Genomic DNA, 21,711 nt, shown 5'->3' on the forward strand with positions numbered 1-21,711 from the left:
AGATATAAATTCACGTGTTGATTCAGTTAGTTGCATTAAATAGTGTCTGTTGTGATTATTTATTGCATTTAAATGTGCCTGGAACTGTGGAAACCTGCCTGTGAGGTCTCGGTGACGTGTGCGCACTGCGCGCCGTCAGCCAAACTTCCACTCCGCCAGCTGTGATTCGCATTGAATGAATGGACTTTATTTACGCCTTGCGCCTTGCGCCGAAAGTAGACCAGGTCGGAGCTGGCGAGCTTTCAGCGCAGTCTGGCGAGGCTTTTTGTCACGAAACTTCCGCTACGCCAGGCTGAATCTGTGGCCTCCCCCTGCTGCGCCGCCACACCCATCTTGGCACAGGCGATCCACCAAACTGCCAAACTGACGGTGCGCAAGGCTGCGCGGGTCGAAACTTGCATTGCGCCGGCTCCGCCACCCTGCGCTGCGCCACGAAACTAGGGCCCTGAGTCTCATCCTTTCTGGCTCGCCACCGAACCTCCTCCGTTCGGAATCTGAATCAAATCCTAATCCGGCAAAACAAAAAACCACATAGAGTGCAGAACAATAACCATTACTCTCTATTCAAATCATGACATCTTTTTACTTCCACTTTTCACTCTATTTCACTCTATATCTTCCATATCTATACCCAGATGCAGGATATACAGCATTCAAAGCATTGTAAATGAGTCTGTACATTTTTTTACAATACAGGATTAAGTATTTAACCATGACAATTACCTATTACTCACCTACATATCTTTTTAACCATAGATTATATATCTTTTTAACTCTTTTAACCATAAATTAACAGTATAAAATTATTCTTTTTAACCAACATGAATATTTAACAACTTTAGTGCACATTACTATCAAAAGCCCTTTTTCTATCACAACTGGGAGGCGGCGGCACACCGTCTCTTGACACTCGGCGTGAGGCGAATGCATTGCAGGGCTTCTCACATACCATAAATCCTCTAATATAGCTTCAGCCAAAATCTCTGCGACGCGAAGGCATTGCACGGCTGACAACGATGGGAAGCGTGGAAATAACGCTGTCTGTGGACACTTGCCCCGGCCTCCATTAGAGACTGGCCGTTATTTACCTCCGCCGACAGCGAGACTGGCCAATGTTAGAGACCGGCCGGTAATAGAATACAGCTAGAGGATTTACGGTATATGTTACAGTAGTGGCAATTTAGCTTAAGCAGCTACACCATTAGACATAACAGCTTCATGGATTTATTACGGACAGGACGACTGCACTGCTCGGTCGTTTCTTTATGGATACAAAATCAAAACTACGTGGAAAACTTTTTGGTTTCTGCGGTGACTGGGAGGGACGACAGGCGCTCGGCTATCTACTGCTAATGTCTACAGGGTGATTTGAGGTGAGTAACTCCATGCAAAAACACACATATTTATGTCGTTTTGCCACACTATTTGAGCTAAACAAGTGCCGTGGTGTCTCGTACGGACCCAACCTGTGTTGCATAGGTCTTGGAATTGTTTTCTGAGGCCAAGGAAAGCAGATACAAGTTGCCCCAACGGGTTAGCATTGGAGGGAGTCTGGAAGGCTGCCAGGCAGGTACAGATCTCGGGCTAGGCAACGTCAATTTTTGTCGGGTTTTTTGCTTCTAATAAGTCGGGATGACCCTGAGGACAACGGAAATGGGGTCAAAAATGACCGGATTTCTCCTTTAATAAACAGAAGATGTATCAAGATGCCCAAGGATTAATCATTAATTTACGTGATCTTTATCACTTTATCATGTTACATACCCCGGTTTGTCAGCTCGTTTACGTGCGGGTGCTCTGGGCAGTAGCTCGGCTCTGAGTTAGATGGTGCTCGGCACAGACTGAGAGCACGTTACATATGAAATACTAAATAGGGAATAAATATGTGTGAGTGTGAAGCTTGGCAACTGACTGACCAACTATAGCATGTCATTGGTTGTTAACAGTGATTTCATTTTATGAGTGTAGTCTGTCTTAACGTTAGATGATTCAATAGCTGATATCTGAATTGGTTTGTAATTGTAGGATGAGATAAACACCGTGGGGCAGACGATTGGGAGATGTTAGAGACAGTTAGTTCTCAGTGGGAACTTGCAGACTTTTTCTCTATTTTAATTGTATCCTCACAGACATTGAGTTACAAGTTACAACTTTACTAAACTAATTGTGTCTGTAGACAATACCATACTTGGTCTCAGTACTCTGAACAATTTGTTACTGGTTTTCTCTGAGGTTGGCAAATTTACTCCACTCTTTAAGAGGTGACTGCGGTGGCACATCTTCTGAATCATGGTAAATACATCTTGACTTTGCCTAGACTAAGAGCCTATGACAGTCTCCTGGTTACATTCAAACTACGAAAGGTCCCATACGTGAGTAAGTCATGGACTTTAATGATATGATATAACCAATCGGAGGTAAGAGATACAGAAATTAGTTGTTATGGACAGATTTTCGTGATGGTAAATGGTCCTCATTTATCCAAAGTGCTTTACATTGTTGACTGACATGCACCCATTCATACACACATTCACGGCGGAGTCAACCACGCAGAGCAACAGTCAGCTCGTCAGGAGCAATTAGGGTGAGGTGTCTTGCTCAGGGACGCCAGACACTCAGCTAGGAGGAGCCGGGGATCGAACCAGCAATCTTGCGGTAACCAGCCAACCCGCTCTACCTCCTGAGCCAATGCCCCCCGATGGGCTGAGGCCTATCCTACCAAGCCGAAGGATGCTCAGTCTGTTGCCAAGTTTTATTCTCAGATAACAGGGAAAAGGGTGTGGATAAAACGGTAAAATTAATTCTACAGAAATTGGGAATTAAACAACGTTCAGGAACGGTCTACCATCCTCAAAGCCAAGGTATTGTGAAAAAATGAACAGTGTTCTAAAGAACCACATTGTCAAAATCTGCCAACACATGGGTCTAAATTGGGTAGCGGCACTTCCACTTGCGTTGATGGCGTGACGTTCAAGTGAACTTCGAGATTTGCATATGACGCCTCATGAATTGGCTACAGGCAGACGGATGCCTATACCTTGTTTGTGTATGAGCGTAAAGGGGCCGAGTCTATCCCTTTTGGAAGACGAAATGAAAATGTATGTCAAATATTTGACTAATCTACATAGGAGTACATTCCCATATGTCTCCGACTGGCAAAAGTAAGAGAAGAGGCTTGAAGAGAAAAGGTGTTTGTGAAGGTGTTTAGTAGGAAATTACTCATTGAGCGCAGAGAAGGACCATTAGAAGTCGTTCGTAGCACAGGAACAGTCGTCCAGGCCAAAGGGTATAACCAATCACATGGGGCCCTAGTTTCGTACACCTGTGCCACGCTGACGGGTGTGTCCGCCTGGACTTTGCAAGTTTCGTGCACCGCGCAGTCTAGCGCAGGCACTCCTCCTGTCACTCCCACCCAAGTGGGAAAGAGGGAGGAGAAGAAGGCGTGAGTGGGAGACAAGGAGGAGACGAGGCGTGGACTGGGATTAACACAGCTGATTCAGATCTTCACCAATCAAATGAGCTCCTCTTCTCCCCTTTAATGAGCCAGTTGAGGTGCAGTGCAAGTTTCGTCACTTGACAACCCAATGACAGAAGCAGCGCTGCTGCTCCCACCATGCGCATCACGCGCTGTGCATGCGTATAGTCATAATAATTATAATGCTGATATTATATCACTATAGAAATTGTAGGCACATTTTAGGCATGTCTATCACAAAACAGGGTCAGGGCGCACAGCAGTAGACATAATGGTGGAGAACCCGGTGCCTGCATGAGCCGGCCGGGCCATTCATCATCATCATCACCGTCTTCATCATCTGCGCTCCACAGCTGCCTTTGATCTGACGTCAGATGTGACGGGACAATCTATATAGACATAAATTATAAAATGAGTTGCATTAAATAGTGTTTGTTGTGATTATTTATTGCATTTAAATGTGCCTGGAACTGTGGAAACCTGCCTGTGAGGTCTTGGTGACATGTGCGCACTGCGCGCTGGTGAGCCAAACTGCCACTCTGCCAGCTGTAATTCGCCTTGCGCCAAGAGTAGACCAGGTTGGAGCTGACGGGCTTTTGACGCAGTCTCTGCGAGGCTTTTTGCCACGACACTTCCGCTGGGGCAAGCTGAATCTGTAACGCCTCCCCCTGCTGCGCCGCCACACCCATCTTGGCACATGCAATCCACCAAACTGCCAAACTGACCGTGTGCAAGGCTGCGCTGGTTGAAACTTGCATTGCGCCAGCTCCGCCAGCCTGCGCCCCTGCGCTGCGCCCCTGCGCTGCGCCCCTGCACTGCGCCGCCCTGCGCTGCGCCGCCTTGCGCTGCGCCGCCCTGCGCTGCGCCACGAAACTAGGGCCCATTGTGTCAAGGCACCAGGAGGAGAAATTCTACCTTCTCAGAGCCAAGATATTAAAGGCACAGGAGCACCAAAGAAAGATGCCAGAGAAGAAGCCCAAGAGGACTTCCAGGATCAGGACCCAGAAGGAAGGATCGACCAGGTCATGAATAGTTATGGTAATGGGGGGATTGAACCGACAGGTAAATGAGCAAGGAGAGACAGAAAGGATGAGGAAGAAGTTCTAGAAGGTGAGCTTCCTGGCCAATGAGATGAAACAACAGTTGTTATTGTAAACAACAAATAGAAAGCAGTAGCGTTGCCTGGAGCAGAGGTGTCCAAACTTTGAATGGGAATCAATATGGACAAAGAGGGGAATGGAAGAGAAAATAGAAATACAAAATGATAAATTAAATTGAATGCAAGAAATAAAATTGAAATTTGAAAATGTTTGTTATTAAAGCAAATTGTGTTAAATTTCTGCGATGAAGCGTTCATTTTAGACTGCGGTATGATTTGTTTGACAGGACAGGGGTCTATGAGCAGACACACCTGTGTGCCATATAAAAACAGAAATAAATGGATGATTATTTTAGAGCGGTGAGTGTGATGTTTCTGATCCTGGAGTCAGACTTTGGACAAGCCTGATATTAAACAAACAGTAATATTATTGGATGTTTTTTACGTAATGTATAAGCAGGATGTGTGTTTGTCTATAGATACTGGTTGGTGTTTTCTCTCTTCGCAGGAGGACAGTGGAGAGATTAACTCAAGCATGGATGATGAATAGGGGTCTTGGGCCTGAACAGGACAGGACTGCGAGAGAGAATCCACTGATTTGGAGTGTTATGGATAACCACTCCACACTAAATGGCGATGCTGCTGGAGAGCGAGAGTTCAGGGAACGGATGACATGTATAATCAGATACAAGCCTGTTCTCATATAGGCGTATATGCATGCAGTATAACGTGGAAGATGTTGTGTTTTGTTGTAACCTATGATACTGATGTCATGGATGTTTTGTATCCTGTGATATATGCAAACGTACTAAGGAATGAGCAATAATCCTAATGATATAACATGTCAATTAGTTTTTACTTTTTATAGCCCCGCATAGCGGTGTATATCTTGTTAATATTGGGAAAATAGGACTTATGAAGTTTTGGAGTTCAATGGCCAATTGGCATATGGTCATTCAATTAGAGGGTAATTGGTCATTATAAAAGGAGTTTTTGCACCTGGATTGGCTTTAAGGTGTGGATTCTTCCAGTTGATTAGTGAGGTTTCCTATTTATTTTTGCTGCTCTTTAGGAAGAGTGGTTTTTGGAATGGGAAGCAACAGCTGACTTGTGGGATTCCTTTACAGTTACATCAAAGAAGCCATAAGCGGGAATTTTCAGAATGAGGTGTACTTTTCAGAGTTTGCTGGAAAGGAGTGTACCTGGAGGGAGTCCTACAGGTGAGGCTAAGGTTAGCCGCATTCGATCTTAGTAGAATAGGTGATTATCTTACCTAGTCTCAAAATAATTTAAAATAAGGTGATATAGGACCTTTATAGGTAATTAGTTAATTAGCTGACCCCAAATTGAAGTTCAAAATAGGACTCTGAAATTAGTAATAGGAATTGGATGAGGAGGACTTTGTTATGAACAGACAAGCACTGCTACAGTGTTGAACGATGTTAAATTTGGGTGAATGTGTTGACAGGTTTTTCTTTCGAGACCAATTGGGTCTCGAAGGGGGGAATACGAAGTAGCTGGTCAGTTCAACCGTCAGTTGAACAACAACAACACATTCTAGTTGGGATTTAACTATACCTAGATGTTGCATGAGCGAAGGTTTAAGGAATGTTTAGGCTTTAAAAGACAGACATGTGGTAGGGAGAGTTGGATTTACTTAGATCCGAGAGCAAGAAAGGACTTCCCAGGTGGAACAGGTGCAGAGACTCTAGGAAGGACTCCGGGGTTTCAGACGCAGGCTTGATATTTAATTTATCACCAATCTACACATCGACATCTTTGGGGAACCTGCCTTATAAACCACAAAGGCGCAAAGGCTTGTTTAGATTTTAATCACCACACCAAATGTTTCAAGAACAGATGAATGACTAAAGAGGTCAAAGCATCTAGAACAACTTCATTGTGAGACTTCATTGTTTCAACTTGTGGCCAGTTTAGATAGCTAAGACTTATCACGCACCTTACACCTACTTTGAATAACTACAGATAAACGCCACTCGTAGATAGAAAATATAGAGAAAATGTTTCATAACCCGAGAGGCATGTCAGGAAACTGGTGTGCCAACTGTTTCCTCTTTATGGGGCATTTTAACTGATGCAGTTAATGCAGAATTGCAAGGGGCAACGTACTGTTAAAATTATGGTCGCCACGCAGTGCGGCGAATGAATGGGAGACATGGCAAGCTCACCTGGTTTCAAACGCATCCAGGTGTCCGTGCAACGTTTTTTCTGCTTGTGCAGGTGCATAGAGTGGAGGAAAGAAAGAAATTACAGTTCTTGGTTTTAATGACAGCACAGGGCTTCGGAGGGTATGGCCCCACGCATTACTGTCACCAGGGATGAATTACAGGAGGAAGCATCATGTGAGTGTCAGTAGGGGTTTAGATCTTTACATCGACTGGCAATCAGCTGATTCTTTGAGTGCTTTTGATAAAGAATCATCAAAAGAACGTGATGAGTACCTGCACTGAAAAGTTGCTGTCTGATTACATGCTGCCTACATGAGGTTGAAATAATATTATATTTCACAACTGCTCACCTTTTAGCCATGCTAGCTGCGTTTGGTCGCACTCAATATTTTCTAATTAAAAGTGAAATGTTGACAACTATTGGATGCATTTCATTTGTCCAATACTTTAGTTTAGTTTGTGACCTTCAAAACCCATCAGCGTCAGCTTTGTGTTCAGTGCTAATCAGTTAGCATGCTAACACGCTAAACCTGGGGTGCCATTCAACATTAAGCTTCATCATTAAGTTAAATCATGACATCACAACAAAATCTCTTACATCTCCAGAGTATCTGTAACTTTTATTCCATCCATATCGTTACAACATTTTCCACAAACTTTCACGCTTGCTCGTGTGCCTTCGGTGGCATGCACGCCTAAGGGTTACCCTAAAACAAGACCCTCGTGCCCTGCACTTCCAAAGCTCCACATACTGTAAAGGACTAAAATTCAAAATGCCTACATTAGGATAGATTGTTTTTATAATTTTCACAGCGCAAAACAAACACAGACCCTTGCTACCCCACCGCTGCCATCCTCCAAACTTCCTCTCACATCTGAGAGCTGTTAGCCGTGCTTTTTCAGGGTGACACAAGAGGCAAGCATAAATCTGAATGTCTCCTCCAGCAGCAGCAGCGGCGGCGGTGGTTTCTGAACATGTGGCTGGCACCAGGATATCTCATTATGAAAGTTCCTCTCCTACAGCCTGCGTGGTAGAATTGCAACTTGACAAACAATGCATGAAGAGTCTGATTCAACAGCGAGGTGATCGAGGATGACCTGAATAGGATCTCCTCCACTTCTCATTGATCATTTCAACTTCAAATAGTCTATTTGACGCATTCATTTGAAAGATTTACTAAACTTTACTGAGGAGAAAAGAAGCACAGCGTGTTCTCTCCTTTCAATCTGTCAGCATTTCCTTTGCTCTAATACTGAACCAAGATAGGCCAGGATGACATGTACTACTGCAAGCAATTACACACACTCCATTAAAAAAAAAAAAAAGGAAGGCAAAAGGAAGTAACAACGGCTATCAGCATGTCTGATCAGAATTTGTTTACTTGAGTGAAAGAAATGGGATTCTCAAAGCTTCAAGACTAAAAACATCAACAGAGAGTCGCCATATCTGAGCAGAACCTTTAAAACTGTAGGCTTCTGATGCAGATGGTGGAGGACAAAGACCAGCGCCAGCAGGAACTATTTGTTTTCCTCAGAGATCTCTCAAAGTCAGAAAGAGAGAGAGAAAGGATTTAACGTGGCAACTTTACTAACATCCTCTCCATGAAAAGAGGAGGTGAAAGTAAGGAAGGAGGAGGAAGAAGAAGAAGAAGAAGAAGAAGAAGAGTGGCTGTGGCCGTTTAAATGGCCCAAGTCATATACACTCCCTCTGCTAAACAGTGGGTTAAGAGAAGTCATTTTTACCCGTGCTGGATGTTAAGGGAGGGAGAACAGACCACTGCATTCTTTTGTATTGAGGTCACTTTTTTCTCCTCAACCGTTCTGAAGTACTCAGCAAACTTCGGGCTGGACTGCAAGCTCGATCTAACGGAGCGCGGAGGGATCTACTGCACATGCTCAGAAGGGACATCACTGGTGTTTCCTCTTTCCTAAAAAACAGACACAATCTTCCTAAAAGTATCATAGTGGGATAACTGATTAAGCGAATCAAACAGGCATGACAATGAGCCTTTTGGAAACTTAATTACACACTCCATCCATCATCTTTTCAGAGTGTGAGGGGAAAGGGGTGAAATATTGTGGATTTTATCAGGTATTCTTCGGAGAATAATTGCTGCTGTAACAATACTCATTCATTGTGCTACACGTAAGAATTTAACAGAATAACAGCAGGCTCCAGTGAGTCGCAGTTTGTTGCCGTCTGTCAAGTGAAAGATACAGTCACGATTTCAAGATTACATGATATAATATAACGTCAAGCCGGAAAAGAAAATATCAGCCCATGCCTTCTAAAACGAGTCTGAAGACTTTAAGACGTGAACATGTGATCTCCGTACTTATTTAGGAGTCTCATTACAAGCCTGGCCTCGACACCTCAACCTTAAAAACACACAAACACACAGAGTGTCGTTTACCTCACGACATCATTCCTGTGGTTTCCTGCTTTGCTCCTGGAGCAACGTGGCATCATGACTTTTCGTAAATATTCCTGTGGCGTGTTATCTGTACGCAAGTCGAGCTATCCGCGTGTATGTGTACGTTCTAAGTGAAACGACGCCTTACATCCGTGTGTTTGTCAGCGCCCTCTAGCGAAACGACCTATCACATTCGCGCGTGTGTAAACGCCCTTTGGGGTTAGGGTTAGGGTTCGCCGTTGATAAACACGCGAAAAGGCGATTGTGTGTAGTGATAACACGCCATAATGGCATACGAGTTGGCCTGTCATTACATACGCCACTTCATGACATCAGTCTGCCTGGAGGCATCTTTTCCTCCTTGGTTGGCGTGATGATGTAATGCCCGGGTCCCGGGACCCGGGCATTACACCTGGGGGCACCTGGGGGCCCTTGTGAAAACAACAGTGGCAGAATGTGATGAGAGGCATTTTGCCCTTCACTTAAAAGGAGAAGTTACCATAAGGTAACTCAGATTCACAGCCTTGTAAAAGGATGAGATGAGACACATGTCCCATTAGTGTGACATGCATGGTGAATACTGATCATAAGGAAGTAAATGTTTAATAGTATTGTATAATCGAATGTGTGATAAAAGTGTGTGTGAAACTGGTGGAGATTTTGTAAAGGCTCACAGCATTTCTTTTCCTCTATACGATCAAACATACTTTAGATTTCACATGTGGTGCACACGTGAATATTACTGGTGGAATGACGTCCTGCCAAGAGAAAGGTAAAACCTAAAGACATTTTATTATTTGACTTTTCTAAAGACACAGATATGAAACTGATGTTGACAAAACACTACGGTGCCAGCCTGTATACTTTTCCTTTTCCTGCTCAGAAAAAGTTCACGTTCATCTTCTTCTCCAAGAAAACAAATATCCAGACTTTAACTTCTGCTCTTCTGTATCAGGGAAAGAGAGAAAATCCTTCAAATGCAGGCTGCCAAACTTGTACTTTACTGTCTCGGGACAGTCAGTACCTGCTCATCATTGTATTTACCATGAAATCAGAAGAATTAGCAGGTTTTTTTTATTGACATTCCATGCATTTCCTCCAGTAATATAGATAACTTCAGCTCACACTTTGGGGTAATGGGCTCTACAGATGGACATTGCTTCCAACATGTTGACAAAAAAAAGTTCATATCAAGAATGCATTCAAATATTTGTATAGATATGTAAATGTGCTCAGAATATCATTGTCTTAGCAGCAAAACTAGGACGTTGTTCATTTTCTGTTTCTGTGGCTGAGGGGAGAGTATGAGTCATCCGACAGATGGGATTTTTCCCCCACATAGTTGCAGGCTTCCCTATTTCCATCTCAAGTCTCCCTTCGTTTGAGGTTACCTGCCGTCTATTCTGTTTTTATAGTTCTGGAAATAATGGAGGCTCAATATGAAGACGAAATTTGAGTATTTTCTACTCCATGATGTTCGTCTTACTCCCTTCTGTCTTCTTCTCTTTCCTCTCTTTAACTCAGCTGCACCTCCTACTTTCTCCCCCGTTCTCCTCATCTCAGCACGCCGCAGTATTTATGAGTGGTGCAGAGAGCAGGCAGCTGGAGTAAAGACATTTCCAGACGGGATCTCTGAGATCACCCCCCCGCCATCATACCTCGCAAACACACTTTGTGACGGAGAAATGCAGGGTTCTCACACTATTTAAAGGTCAATGTTTATCTGTTGGTGCTGAAGAGGAATCAAAGTTAGCTTAGAGATCTGCACAAACAGTACTGTAAATGACAAAATGAGAATTCTCCAAGCGGCCGACTCTAAAACAGCTTCAGCCTTTATGAGATATAGTGATGCGCTATCCAATAATGCAAAGACGCAAAAAGAGAAAACTAAAGGGATCAAAAGACAAGGCAGTGGAGTTAAAACAACTTTTCCAGATGTTGGGAAAAAGCCCGGCGTCAAACCACCCTGAAGAGCCTGCAGGTCAGCTGGAGACTACGTTCAGGGAGAAACGGGACGACAGCTAGACACTCAAACATCACATTTGGTCGCATTTCTCATCAAAAGGCATCGTTAGAAGTGAAAATACCACACATTTCAAAAGTTGATCATGACGTAATATTTTTCTAATTTGGAGCCGCACACTTCTATGACATGTGGGTCACTTTTTCCTTATTTGTGTGTCTCCTGAATAGTTTATTCCACCTCAACATAATTGTGCCAACTCCCCTTTCCCTCCTCTTTGTAACACACACACACACACACACACACACACACACACACACACACACACACACACACACACACACACACACACACACACACACACAGAGTTTGAGCTATTGTGGCGGTGAAATGTGACGCCCACAGGCTCTTTGGTTTTAACTTGTGGCCTCTGACGCTGCGCTTTAACACGTAGATCTATATCAACATGAGCAGCATCACAGGAGGAGACACGTCGAGGGTTGCCTGTGATTCGCTGTGATAATCACTGTCATCGCACATACAGGCTGAAGCTGGAGTGCATCATCTTAGCTTGCTCAAAGATTTTGCCTTTGAATATAAACTGCAGAAATGAAAACTGTACTTCATGACTGTCCGGTATGTTCACTCTGTCTGTCTGTCTCTGTCTCTCTCTCTCTCTCTCTGCCGTTCCCTGTTTTCAGTGCCACGCTTGCCAGTAGTTTTGCACATTATCTGAAGTCAGGGAAGGATCCAGTCATATTTTCCATCCGTCTCTGTGTCTGACTGGATGTCTGTGCTGGTGGGAGAGGAAAGAGAGCAGAAAAAGAGGGAGGGATGGAGAGCTGGAGTTTTCGATGGGGGGGTTGGGACTGTGGAGAAATCCAGATGGAGAGTCCAAGAAGAAAACCAGACCAAGAAATAGAGGAAAAGGCTTCTCCTGAAGTTGAAGTTTGTGAGAAACAAAGCCAACAGATAGCTGTGAAGCATGACCCTGATCACATCACAAAACAACATAGTTATACACCACGCTGGTGTAAAGAGGAAACCATCATCTCACATTTGAATCAAGCTATTCATTAACCATTGATCTGACCCTGGATGGGCCACGGGAGGACGTGGTACCATGATGATGGCTTTGGGTTTCTTCGATCTGTGCTCCCCACCATTTTCTCTCACGCCTCATAGGGGAGGTGATGTGTCATGATGGGTGGAGCTCACGAGAGGCTGGGTTTGTTCAGCAGCTCCAGTTTCAGATTCATTTTGAATAACACGTCGGTTACTTTACTGTTTTTAAAGGATCCAATATGATTTTACATTCAACTGATCAAATGAAACTGACAGGACAGGGTTTTTTTTTTGTGAATCTTATCAAATTAGTGTCACACATATCATTCAATAATTCTAATAATATTCCTAAAACTACTACTACTACCATAATACCGTAATGATAATACAATGCATCAATATACAGAAACAATCTGTCAATGAAGCTAATATTTTATAAAACAATCTTACCTTATATATAAATGAACAGTTATGGATAAATTTAGTTATACTAGATAGTCTGGGAAATATGTTCATTTATTGTATTTCCAATAGTGTAAAGTGAAGATAGATCCCACTCTCGTGTCTGTGTCTGTAATATGAAGCATGTCAGGAGACAGCTCGCTTAGCTTAGCATAAAGACTGGAAACAGCTAGCCTAACACCGTGTTCCTACCTGGAATTACAGAAATATTTGGCCTGTTTAGGCAAGAAAACATCCTGGTTTGGGTTTAAGTAAGTATATTTCTTACAGAAGTCAGGATATGTAAGTAAATAAGTCAATGTTGACTGGGTTTTACATGGAACAAGACCAGCGGTCTCCTGGGTGAAAGTCCTGGGTTTGTTTGACCCAACGATCCACACAACCTCCTACTTCCCTTGACTTTCACCCAGGAGACCGCTGGTCTTCTGGGTGAAAGTCCTGGGTTTGTTTGACCCAACGATCCACACAACCTCCTACTTCCCTTGACTTCTAAAACACCTGTTCAGAGCGTCTCATGTTGCTAATGGGTTGAATTACAGTTAGTGTATGCGTCTCATACAGGGTTTTAGATGTGCTGGTAGGTTTGGACAGAGCCCTGCTAGCCGTTTGCAGTTTTTATGATGTGATAAGCTCATCTCCAGGCTGTCCTTCTTTGAATGCATAGTCTGGACAGTAGCATATATTTCTGCTGGAGCTGAAAACGGCCATCCTGAATGGAAATGACTACTGTTGTCGTGGTGGGAGCCGGGCTCAGCCAGCACCAACCCCCAGCCTGCAGACTGTAAAGACAAAAAGTCGAGGCCTCTATGAGATGATTGCAGTTCACGTAGGGCTCTACTTGAAGAAACAGTCAGAAGTGGGCTAAAGCCTTCGCCCTGTAATTGAGCATCTACCCATAACGCCGCGTGGAAGTCTCTCTCTCTATTTTCTTCTTTTCCATTGATGCCACCGCTTTGAATGAACTTGCAGAGCCTGTGCCAGACCGGGAAAGGCTTATTTTCGCGGCGGCAACTTGCGAGGTCACACTAGTTATTTGCTCGTCTGTACACGTACGCGGCAGACTCGAGACTAGTATCTCTCTGCTGGAGATCTGAAGTTTACAGAGGACTTAAATCATATCAGCTTTTATTAAATGTGGTGGTAGTGCCATGTCATAACATTTAGAAGAAATGTGCCTTTTGTTGATACATCACAACAGAGGTGCAGACAGGAAATGTGTTTAGGGAGAGAGAGAGAGAGAGAGAGAGAGAGAGAGATAGAGAGAGAGAGAGAGAGAGAGAGAGAGAGAGAGAGAGAGTGGGGGTATGACATGTAATAAAAGTCCCAGTGTGGGAATCGAACAGGGAAGCATAACATGCATCTTAACCTCGAAGCTACCGGGACACGCCCATGCAGCGTGTAATGATCTATGATCCCCACCCTCCATCTGGCAAGTACATACTGATTGAGCTAACTCCCATCATGCATTTCTCCCATGGCTTAAGGTCTAAGATGCCAAACATGCCAGTTTGAAACTGGTTGAATCGCTACTGGTTCTATCTAAAATATCACTTTTGTTTTAAGTGATTTATGAGATGAATTCATCTTAAATCTACTTCAAAAATACACTCTCCTCATCACCAACCACTTCGATTTTAATCTAAATATTTTAAAATGTTTTTAACTAATTGCCATTCATTTCTTAAAACACAATATGATATATAACAAATCTTAGCTTCACAGTCTGGGGAATGTAGTTTAACACCTCTGGTTTGTGCCAGAAATACTTCTTTTTGTACCATGATTATTAACTAAATGTGCACATAGAATTTTAGAAAATTGTTAAGATAAACATTATTACCATTTGGTTGTACTCTTGATAATAGCCATTTGGACTTTAAAGATACACTGCACAGCGACTGATTTTATTTGCAATACCGTACAATTTCCCTCATCGCACCCTGTAATTTGTCTGAAGCAGGTGGGCCTCCTCCATAAACAAAGTGTGAAAAACCCATAATTGAAAATCAATCAAAAATCATCATAACGGCCAGAAACAACGGTAAAACAGGAAGTAAGTATCGCCTTATTGCAGATTGCCAATGAGGCGGCGAGTAAAAGGAGACATTATAGTTTTTAAAAAAAGTCACAACAACCAAAATACAAATAAATGCCCCTGGGCACCTTAAATAACGTGGAGGAAAATGAGCCTCGGGGCTGTAAATGATAGAAGGAGGTGAGAGAGGGAGAGGGTTTGGCTTTGTTTGGAGCAGGGAGGCTCAGAGACTGTACAAGTAGAAACACGTGGACAAGGCCAGGCAGATGCTACGTGTTGCTGGCTTGCAGCTCACAGGCTTGCTGGGGAATGCACAGTTTAGGCCTTTTTTTAGTTACTGTGCAAGCTCTGCCTCGTCTTTCTGCCGCACGGAAACCCACTCATGCAAAGATGCTCACTACCCAAATGATCGCCTTGAGGAAAGGGATCCCATGCGAGTTCCTTTACTGTAGCAGTGATATAAGAGCTCAATGAATTGTCGCCCTACTGAGGGTCAACTCATGCACATCAGACAAATCCTGAAATCCATGACATTTCTGGAGCAGCGATACCTTTTCCCACAACCTGTCACATCTCAGGCTCATGTACTTCCACAAGTTTGCCAATGACAAATTTCAAATGGGAAATTTCTTTTCCCCAAGTCTGCAAAGCTTGGTGGCTCAAATTCAATCATGTTTTGAACCCACTTCTTCTGAAAGACTGCCTTAAGCCGTGGATTGTTTCTCTTGGCTGCAGAACCTGATAGCAGTTTCCTCGCTAAAATATGCTAAAATCTCTTGTCCAGCAGTGAGAAAACATGTCGCTCAGTAAAGTTACAGTGGTAGGACATTTGAATGCAGCTGAAATGCCATAAACCCATTCTGAGAGCTTCCACCCAAACCACCGGTCTGAACTCTGAGAGAGTCGCCACAAAAAAAAAAGATATATATATTACAGGCTAGATTGCAGCAGCTCCAAACACCAGAAAATTACCCGTTCTATTTAAACACTGTCCTGTGAGCTTCGGCTTCATTTCCCTCATGGAAAGTCACTGAGAAAGAATTGCTCAAAACTCATCTCCTTATTAAATATATTTCTTTTCACTACATTTTGCGCTTTCAGAACACAGATAAAGTAATAAAAACAGGAATAATTAATTATAGTGTTGAGTAAAAAAAAAAAGTACTCCTACTCCTTAAGCTACTCTATATAACCCCACCAGATACCACTAAGGCAATGGGATATTAACTTCTCATCAGTTCATAACCTGCTCAGCTGCAACAATAACCTGATGCACAAATATGTTAAATCCATCATTTATCGCAGCTGCAGAATGTGCACAAAACGATTTGTAGTACTTTTTAGAGAGTTGGTATCACAGATACAGCACAGAGGCACACCTCTTATCCAATGGGCTTCCTCTCAGACAGACAACATGACTCCACACAGGACTTCCTGCGATAACTGTGCAACATTAACAATTCCCCCTCTCATCCGTCTTTTTCTTATCCAACAAAAAGTCACTTAAATGGGTGAGTCATAATGTGAAGGTGTTTAAATGACGATATTGTACTTACAATGACTTAAAAGTATCAAATAAAAGTAAATGTGCTTTCTTATATATGAAAGGAAGCATAGAAGATACTGAAGAAGAGCTACTCTACGACTATACATACACACACTGCTCTTACAGTGTTTGAATTCACACTATCAGAAAACACAGAGCAGCATCTTCATGCACCTGAAAGGTGATGGAAACCTCCTGCAGGCTGCAATGGCTGTTTGCATTTTAAGTTTACTCCAAAATCTTTCAGAAAAATGAAAGAGTGACAGAGATGGAGACTGACAGCTGTCTGTCTGTTCGGCAGGTGTTGGAGCAGACGTCCTGCTTTCATTTGGTGAGGAACAGACGCTTTAAAAACCTGCTTAGTGCAAACAAAATCACTATGCGCACACAAAACTATTCATTTTCCCTGCAGCCGAAGAACCACCAGGTTATTTCTGAAAACTAAGATTACATGAAATGTGAAAATAAACATCAGAATGAGCTTTATGGATATGTTTTGGGATATATTGCTGCATCAATTATTTAGTCATGATAATTTGGATTCCTACTAGCTAATATAAAGCTAGCATGTAGCTACCAACCTCTAGGCTATCTACTATTATTGTTGTTTTATTGGTTAGGTATTAACATTCAATTTAATTTTCTGTTACAGTTTTGATTCTTTTGTTCTTCTTTCTTTTGTTGTACCGTAGCTAGCATGATAGCTATAAAATGCTTCCATCAGTGAGCCTTGTGAAGATGTTTTGGATATTTTAAAATCTTTACACTCATAAAACACAATCATTTAACTTCTACTCATTGGTAGTATAGTTCATACTAGCTTATACGTACTAACTAATATCAAGCTATAATGTAGATGTACCCTCTATCGACAATTAGGCTATTATTTATGTTTTTTATGTTTTAATTTTCATTGTATCTTTATATTTTCTTTCAAATAGTTTCTGTTTTGCTTCTTTGCCAGGTATGACCATTTCATACATTTTCCCTCTTTTTTATTTTTTTGTTGATCAGAGTGATCTTTGCGTTCTTTGATGTTTCTGGATATGTCGGGTAGCTTCCGATGATAAGTTATGATTGTTTGGGAAAAGTTAGCCTACTTCTACTTGTTGCTATGATGAATTCTTAGCGAGAAGGTTATGTAGCAACATTAGCAAGTGGGAAGCTAGTATAGAACTGAATACTGGGCCTACTTGTGTTTTTTTCCTATTGCATCGCTACCTTTCCCTTTAAATAGTTACACTGAAATTAGCTTGATAGTTATGATCATTTCAGACATATATTTCACACATTTTTATGGTTTGTTAATCCAGCTAGCATGAAGTAGTTTAGCTAATACTAGTTTAGCTGAGCTAGTTAACTGAGCGGTTTCACACAAATTAAATCCTACGACAAACTCAACTTTCTTGACTTATCTTTCGCTGCATATTTTTCTGAAATAAGGTTCCATGGGATGCTTTTTTACTGTTGACTGTGAATCAACAATAATAAAAAAAAGCAGTAGCAATATGCTGTCACTCTGGTGTCATTAAATCAGTCGTACAGTTCTGTCCGACTTCTCTCCGTGCTACGGCTTTTGCATGGGAATACTGGCATTAATGTGTTGTTATCAACCTGACTGGAGCGAACGCCGTCACATTCTCTAACTTCTTGCATTGGAACGCAAGCTTCAACTTACAATTTCCCAAGTAAGTGGAATGCAGGATAACTCTCATTTCAAGATCATGTGTTTATGATCACAGGGAGAAGTCATACTGTAGGGGCACTTTATTTTATAATCTCTTTGTTTTATTTCCTCCAAATGAACACAAGGTTTATTTCACTATAAAAAGATTCCCCTGAACCTTTGTGCTCACAAGCAGTAAAAAAGGCAATCCCATGATTTGATTGTTACTTCTGGATCATCGGTCTAACATGCTTTTGTGTTTGTGATAAATGTCCACTGCTGAAAACAAGGTGATGTTCTTTTGGGTTCCACGAATGACTGCCGGAGAAAGATGAAGACAACATCGGAGAGTATATTCAAGGTCAACTTGGGTCATACTGCAGTTGTAGAAGCTGCAACGTGTCCACAGTGCAACCAGACTGCTTTGTGGATCTGCCAGATTTTCTTCCCTCCCTCCCTCCCTCCCTCCCCATCTCTAACATCATGGGATGGCCATGCCTCTTTTGGAAAAGGTGGATTTTTTTAACACAGGTTGCTGTACGTGTTTTAAAATGTGTTCTTGGTTCTGGATTGCTATGAGGCTACTTTTTTTTTGTGGCAACAAAGATAGAAGAACTATTATTAGTATCGTTAGAAGGGGTGACTGCTAGAGAAAGGGTTCACATGCATCCAAATTAAGGGGCAAATGTTAACATTTCATATTGACTTCGGGTTAGCAATTCCTTTTCCTTGAAACACATCAAACCTGTGACTGGGCTGCAGGTGTGTGTGTGTGTGTGTGTGTGTGTGTGTGTGTGTTAAAAGTTTTCTTTCATCATTCATACATTTAACTGCAGTTCCTTGTAGGTGCTTGAGGCCCAAAATTAAAAGAAAAAATAATGAACTTCATAGTTTTAATACCTATAGGCCTAATAACATGAGTATGATTCCCTCTCAATAATGTATGTAAAGGACAGAAGCTCTTAATAAGCTGTACAAAGAATATCGTTTGGTTCTGCACACATCATCTACAAACATCTCTCTCTGGTTTTCTCTCTGTGTGTAATCTGAAAGACACCCTTCTGAGCCCATTCCTTCTTCTTTAAAGAAACAACTGAAATCAATCCAGTCTGCAGCTGCTCAGCATATATCCTATCCTTAACACATTGGGGCCCTAATGAAGGCTAAACTGCAAGTGGCTTGTTCTGCAAATGATCTGCCTACAAATAAAAATCATCCACGTGTCCAGGCGATGAAGAATCAGCTCAGCCACAGAATGTCTCAGGTTGGAGGACAAAACAGTCCCCAAGAAAAGCCACAATAAGAAAGTCCACAGAGACGCAGGAGATGAAAACTGAAACACGACTGAACGGCGGCGAGCCGGCGCGTAAATGACGAGTGGGCTCATCGTCCACGTTTGAGCTGCAACGTGAACTTGTTTGACATGTTTAAAGACGGCCCCTCTCCCCGATGAAGGAGGGACTCTGTGACTTGAACATGTAAGTTGTCTGGTGCGCGCAGGACCTCCCCAAAAGTTTTGGCATATAAAAGCCAAGCTAAGTCATTTGTTTGGGCAGTAGGGAGTTTCTGCTAGGGTCTGGACTTGGAGTTACACACACCGGACCCTACCCTGTATGAGTGGTGTCTGAGGAGAAAAAAAGGATTCCCCCTTTGTCGCAAAGAATCTACATGTCTAATATTTAGACATGTTCAGCTTTGTGGATATTCGGTTAGCGCTGCTGCTCAGCGCAGCGGTGCTTTTGGCGAGAGGTCAAGGCGAGGATGACAGTAAGTATCTCTTTCTTTGAGTTGGTTTTGGAACTGTGGCACCTTCAGGGTGCGGAGAGCCGCGAGGATGCTGAACGTCCTCTGCGTGACTCCAGGGCGCAGAGCTGGCGAACGGTGTTGCGCATTGAGGCGTTTGGATTTGGGTGGAGAGAGTAGGGATGAAATCTGGAAGCGAATAGGAGTTTATGTCACTTTTCTTTAGTTTGCTGCTCTCGCCGACGTGCAGATACACGCTCACTGTGCGTCCGTGCGCTGGAGCGCAGCGCTGAGGGGCGCAGCCGCTCTCTGATGCGCAGTGACAGGACATTGAGTTCAAAGAGAGCCGAGATAGAGCACAAGCATGAATAGAGTAGAAATGGCAAATCCACATGAAGAAATCTTAATTGCGTGTAATCTGTGTAGGAGTTTCCCCCCAGATTGCATCAAATGTGCATCCAACGTGCCAATGTCTGTAGATTCTACAAGTTGGATTTTTCCTCAATGGTTTTAACATGAACGCATCAACTGTGAGCTGACAACGTTTGTTCAACCAAACCGATGAAGTGGAAACTTTGCTTTTTTGTTTTAGATGTTTTGACGTTAAACGTTTGCACTAAATCTCCACGACTCAGTTTAAAACATTTTTATCCAGATTGTCTAAAACTTAGTTTGGATAGCTGGGGAAAAGGGGACAATGGAAAAATTACCTAAGCCTGACGTCGACAGTTAAAAAAAAGTCTAGACATCAATTAATCACCGCGCAGAGAAGGGTGCGGAAGATCTGGTTTTGTTGGTTAACAGCGCCACTCTGTGGCAAACACTGGAACTGTGCAGCCCCCCTCCTCACTTCGGTCCTCCCACCTACAAGGCCAACCACACATCAGCAGCCTGAAATGTGATCAGGCGCAGTGCAACTTTCCACTCGTAGTTGCTTTTAGGAGAACAAATTCAATTCAACTAGAAATCACAAATGTTGGGTCGTGACTTTTTGGCTATATTGTTTCCAGGTCCACATAAGTGATACAGTCCGTAGATGGAAACTGATGTCATACTCATTCTATTATTAGAAGTTATATTTCTGCTCACAAATCAGTCGCTAAACAGCTGATTTTAAAAAGCGCTCCACTCCTTCAAAGCCAGTTTCTGCGACTTTGGCGCATCTCGACGCAGCGTTGATCAGCCAGAATGACACTTTGAAGGACGGATGTGAATCTATCTTTTTACAAAGTCAGAGAATATTATGTTGCTTTGCAGGCAGATTCTGGTGTCAGATTTGAGCCTTTGGACACATCTGGATCCAATATGACGCGCATTGTAGCGAAAACACCGAAGTCCCTTCCCTGATGATGTGATGGTCGAACTCACCGTGCGCTTTATGTCTCCTCTCAGGCACATTCGGCAGCTGCACATTAGACGGACAGTTGTACAACGACAAGGATGTATGGAAACCAGAACCCTGCCAGATCTGCGTCTGCGACAGCGGCACCGTCATGTGCGACGAGGTGATCTGCGAGGACACGTCCGACTGCGCCGATCCCATCATCCCAGACGGAGAGTGCTGCCCCATCTGTCCCGATGGTACTTCACCTTCATCCCTCCTCACCAAATACTCTGGTTCAATTAGCTTCTGTGTGGCGCCACCTAGCGCCCATCCTGCGACCACCCCCCTGGGGCTCACTGGGCCTGCCTTGCCCCTCGTGAGGATTTCCATTCGGGAAATAATCGCTTTGGATTTACCCTTTTTTTTGTTTTGTTCATTTCGTTTCCAATAAGCATTGGATTTTTTTTTACCTGCTCTTTGGCGAAGTTCACATGTAATTTCCCATCACCTACCTGTGCAGTGACACTGCCAGGTGCAACACACGTCTCCCTATACAACATGTATACCATTATACCTCCGTGTTCCACTACAGGAGACATTTACAATCAGTTGAATGTGTGTTTGTTTCTATGAAACGCTGTAATCAGCCCCGACTCCCCAGCCTGGACCCGCCACCTTTAACATACTTTATTTTGTAAAAAAGTTACAAATGTGTGTCACTCATAAATGT

At 43.0% G+C, this 21,711-nt stretch overlaps 1 protein-coding gene across 2 annotated transcripts in view; it reads left to right on the plus strand.

Moving 5' to 3' along the window:
* col1a1b (collagen, type I, alpha 1b) overlaps positions 1-21,711 on the plus strand; it is a 39,104-nt gene that overhangs the window by 4,758 nt on the left and 12,635 nt on the right. Inside the window, exons 1-2 of one of the 2 annotated variants that reach the window (XM_084039525.1) lie at positions 19,448-19,681; positions 21,050-21,238. In XM_084039525.1, the coding sequence (XP_083895651.1) occupies positions 19,600-19,681; positions 21,050-21,238 (271 nt within the window). In that variant the 5' untranslated portion in view covers positions 19,448-19,599. Of the gene's footprint in view, positions 1-19,447; positions 19,682-21,049; positions 21,239-21,711 lie in introns of those variants that run through there. The other variant, XM_084039526.1, reaches the window with a different exon arrangement.

Source organism: Eutrigla gurnardus (genome assembly GCF_963514095.1).
Source record: "Eutrigla gurnardus genome assembly, chromosome: 22".
NCBI classification, from domain to species: Eukaryota; Metazoa; Chordata; class Actinopteri; order Perciformes; family Triglidae; genus Eutrigla; species Eutrigla gurnardus.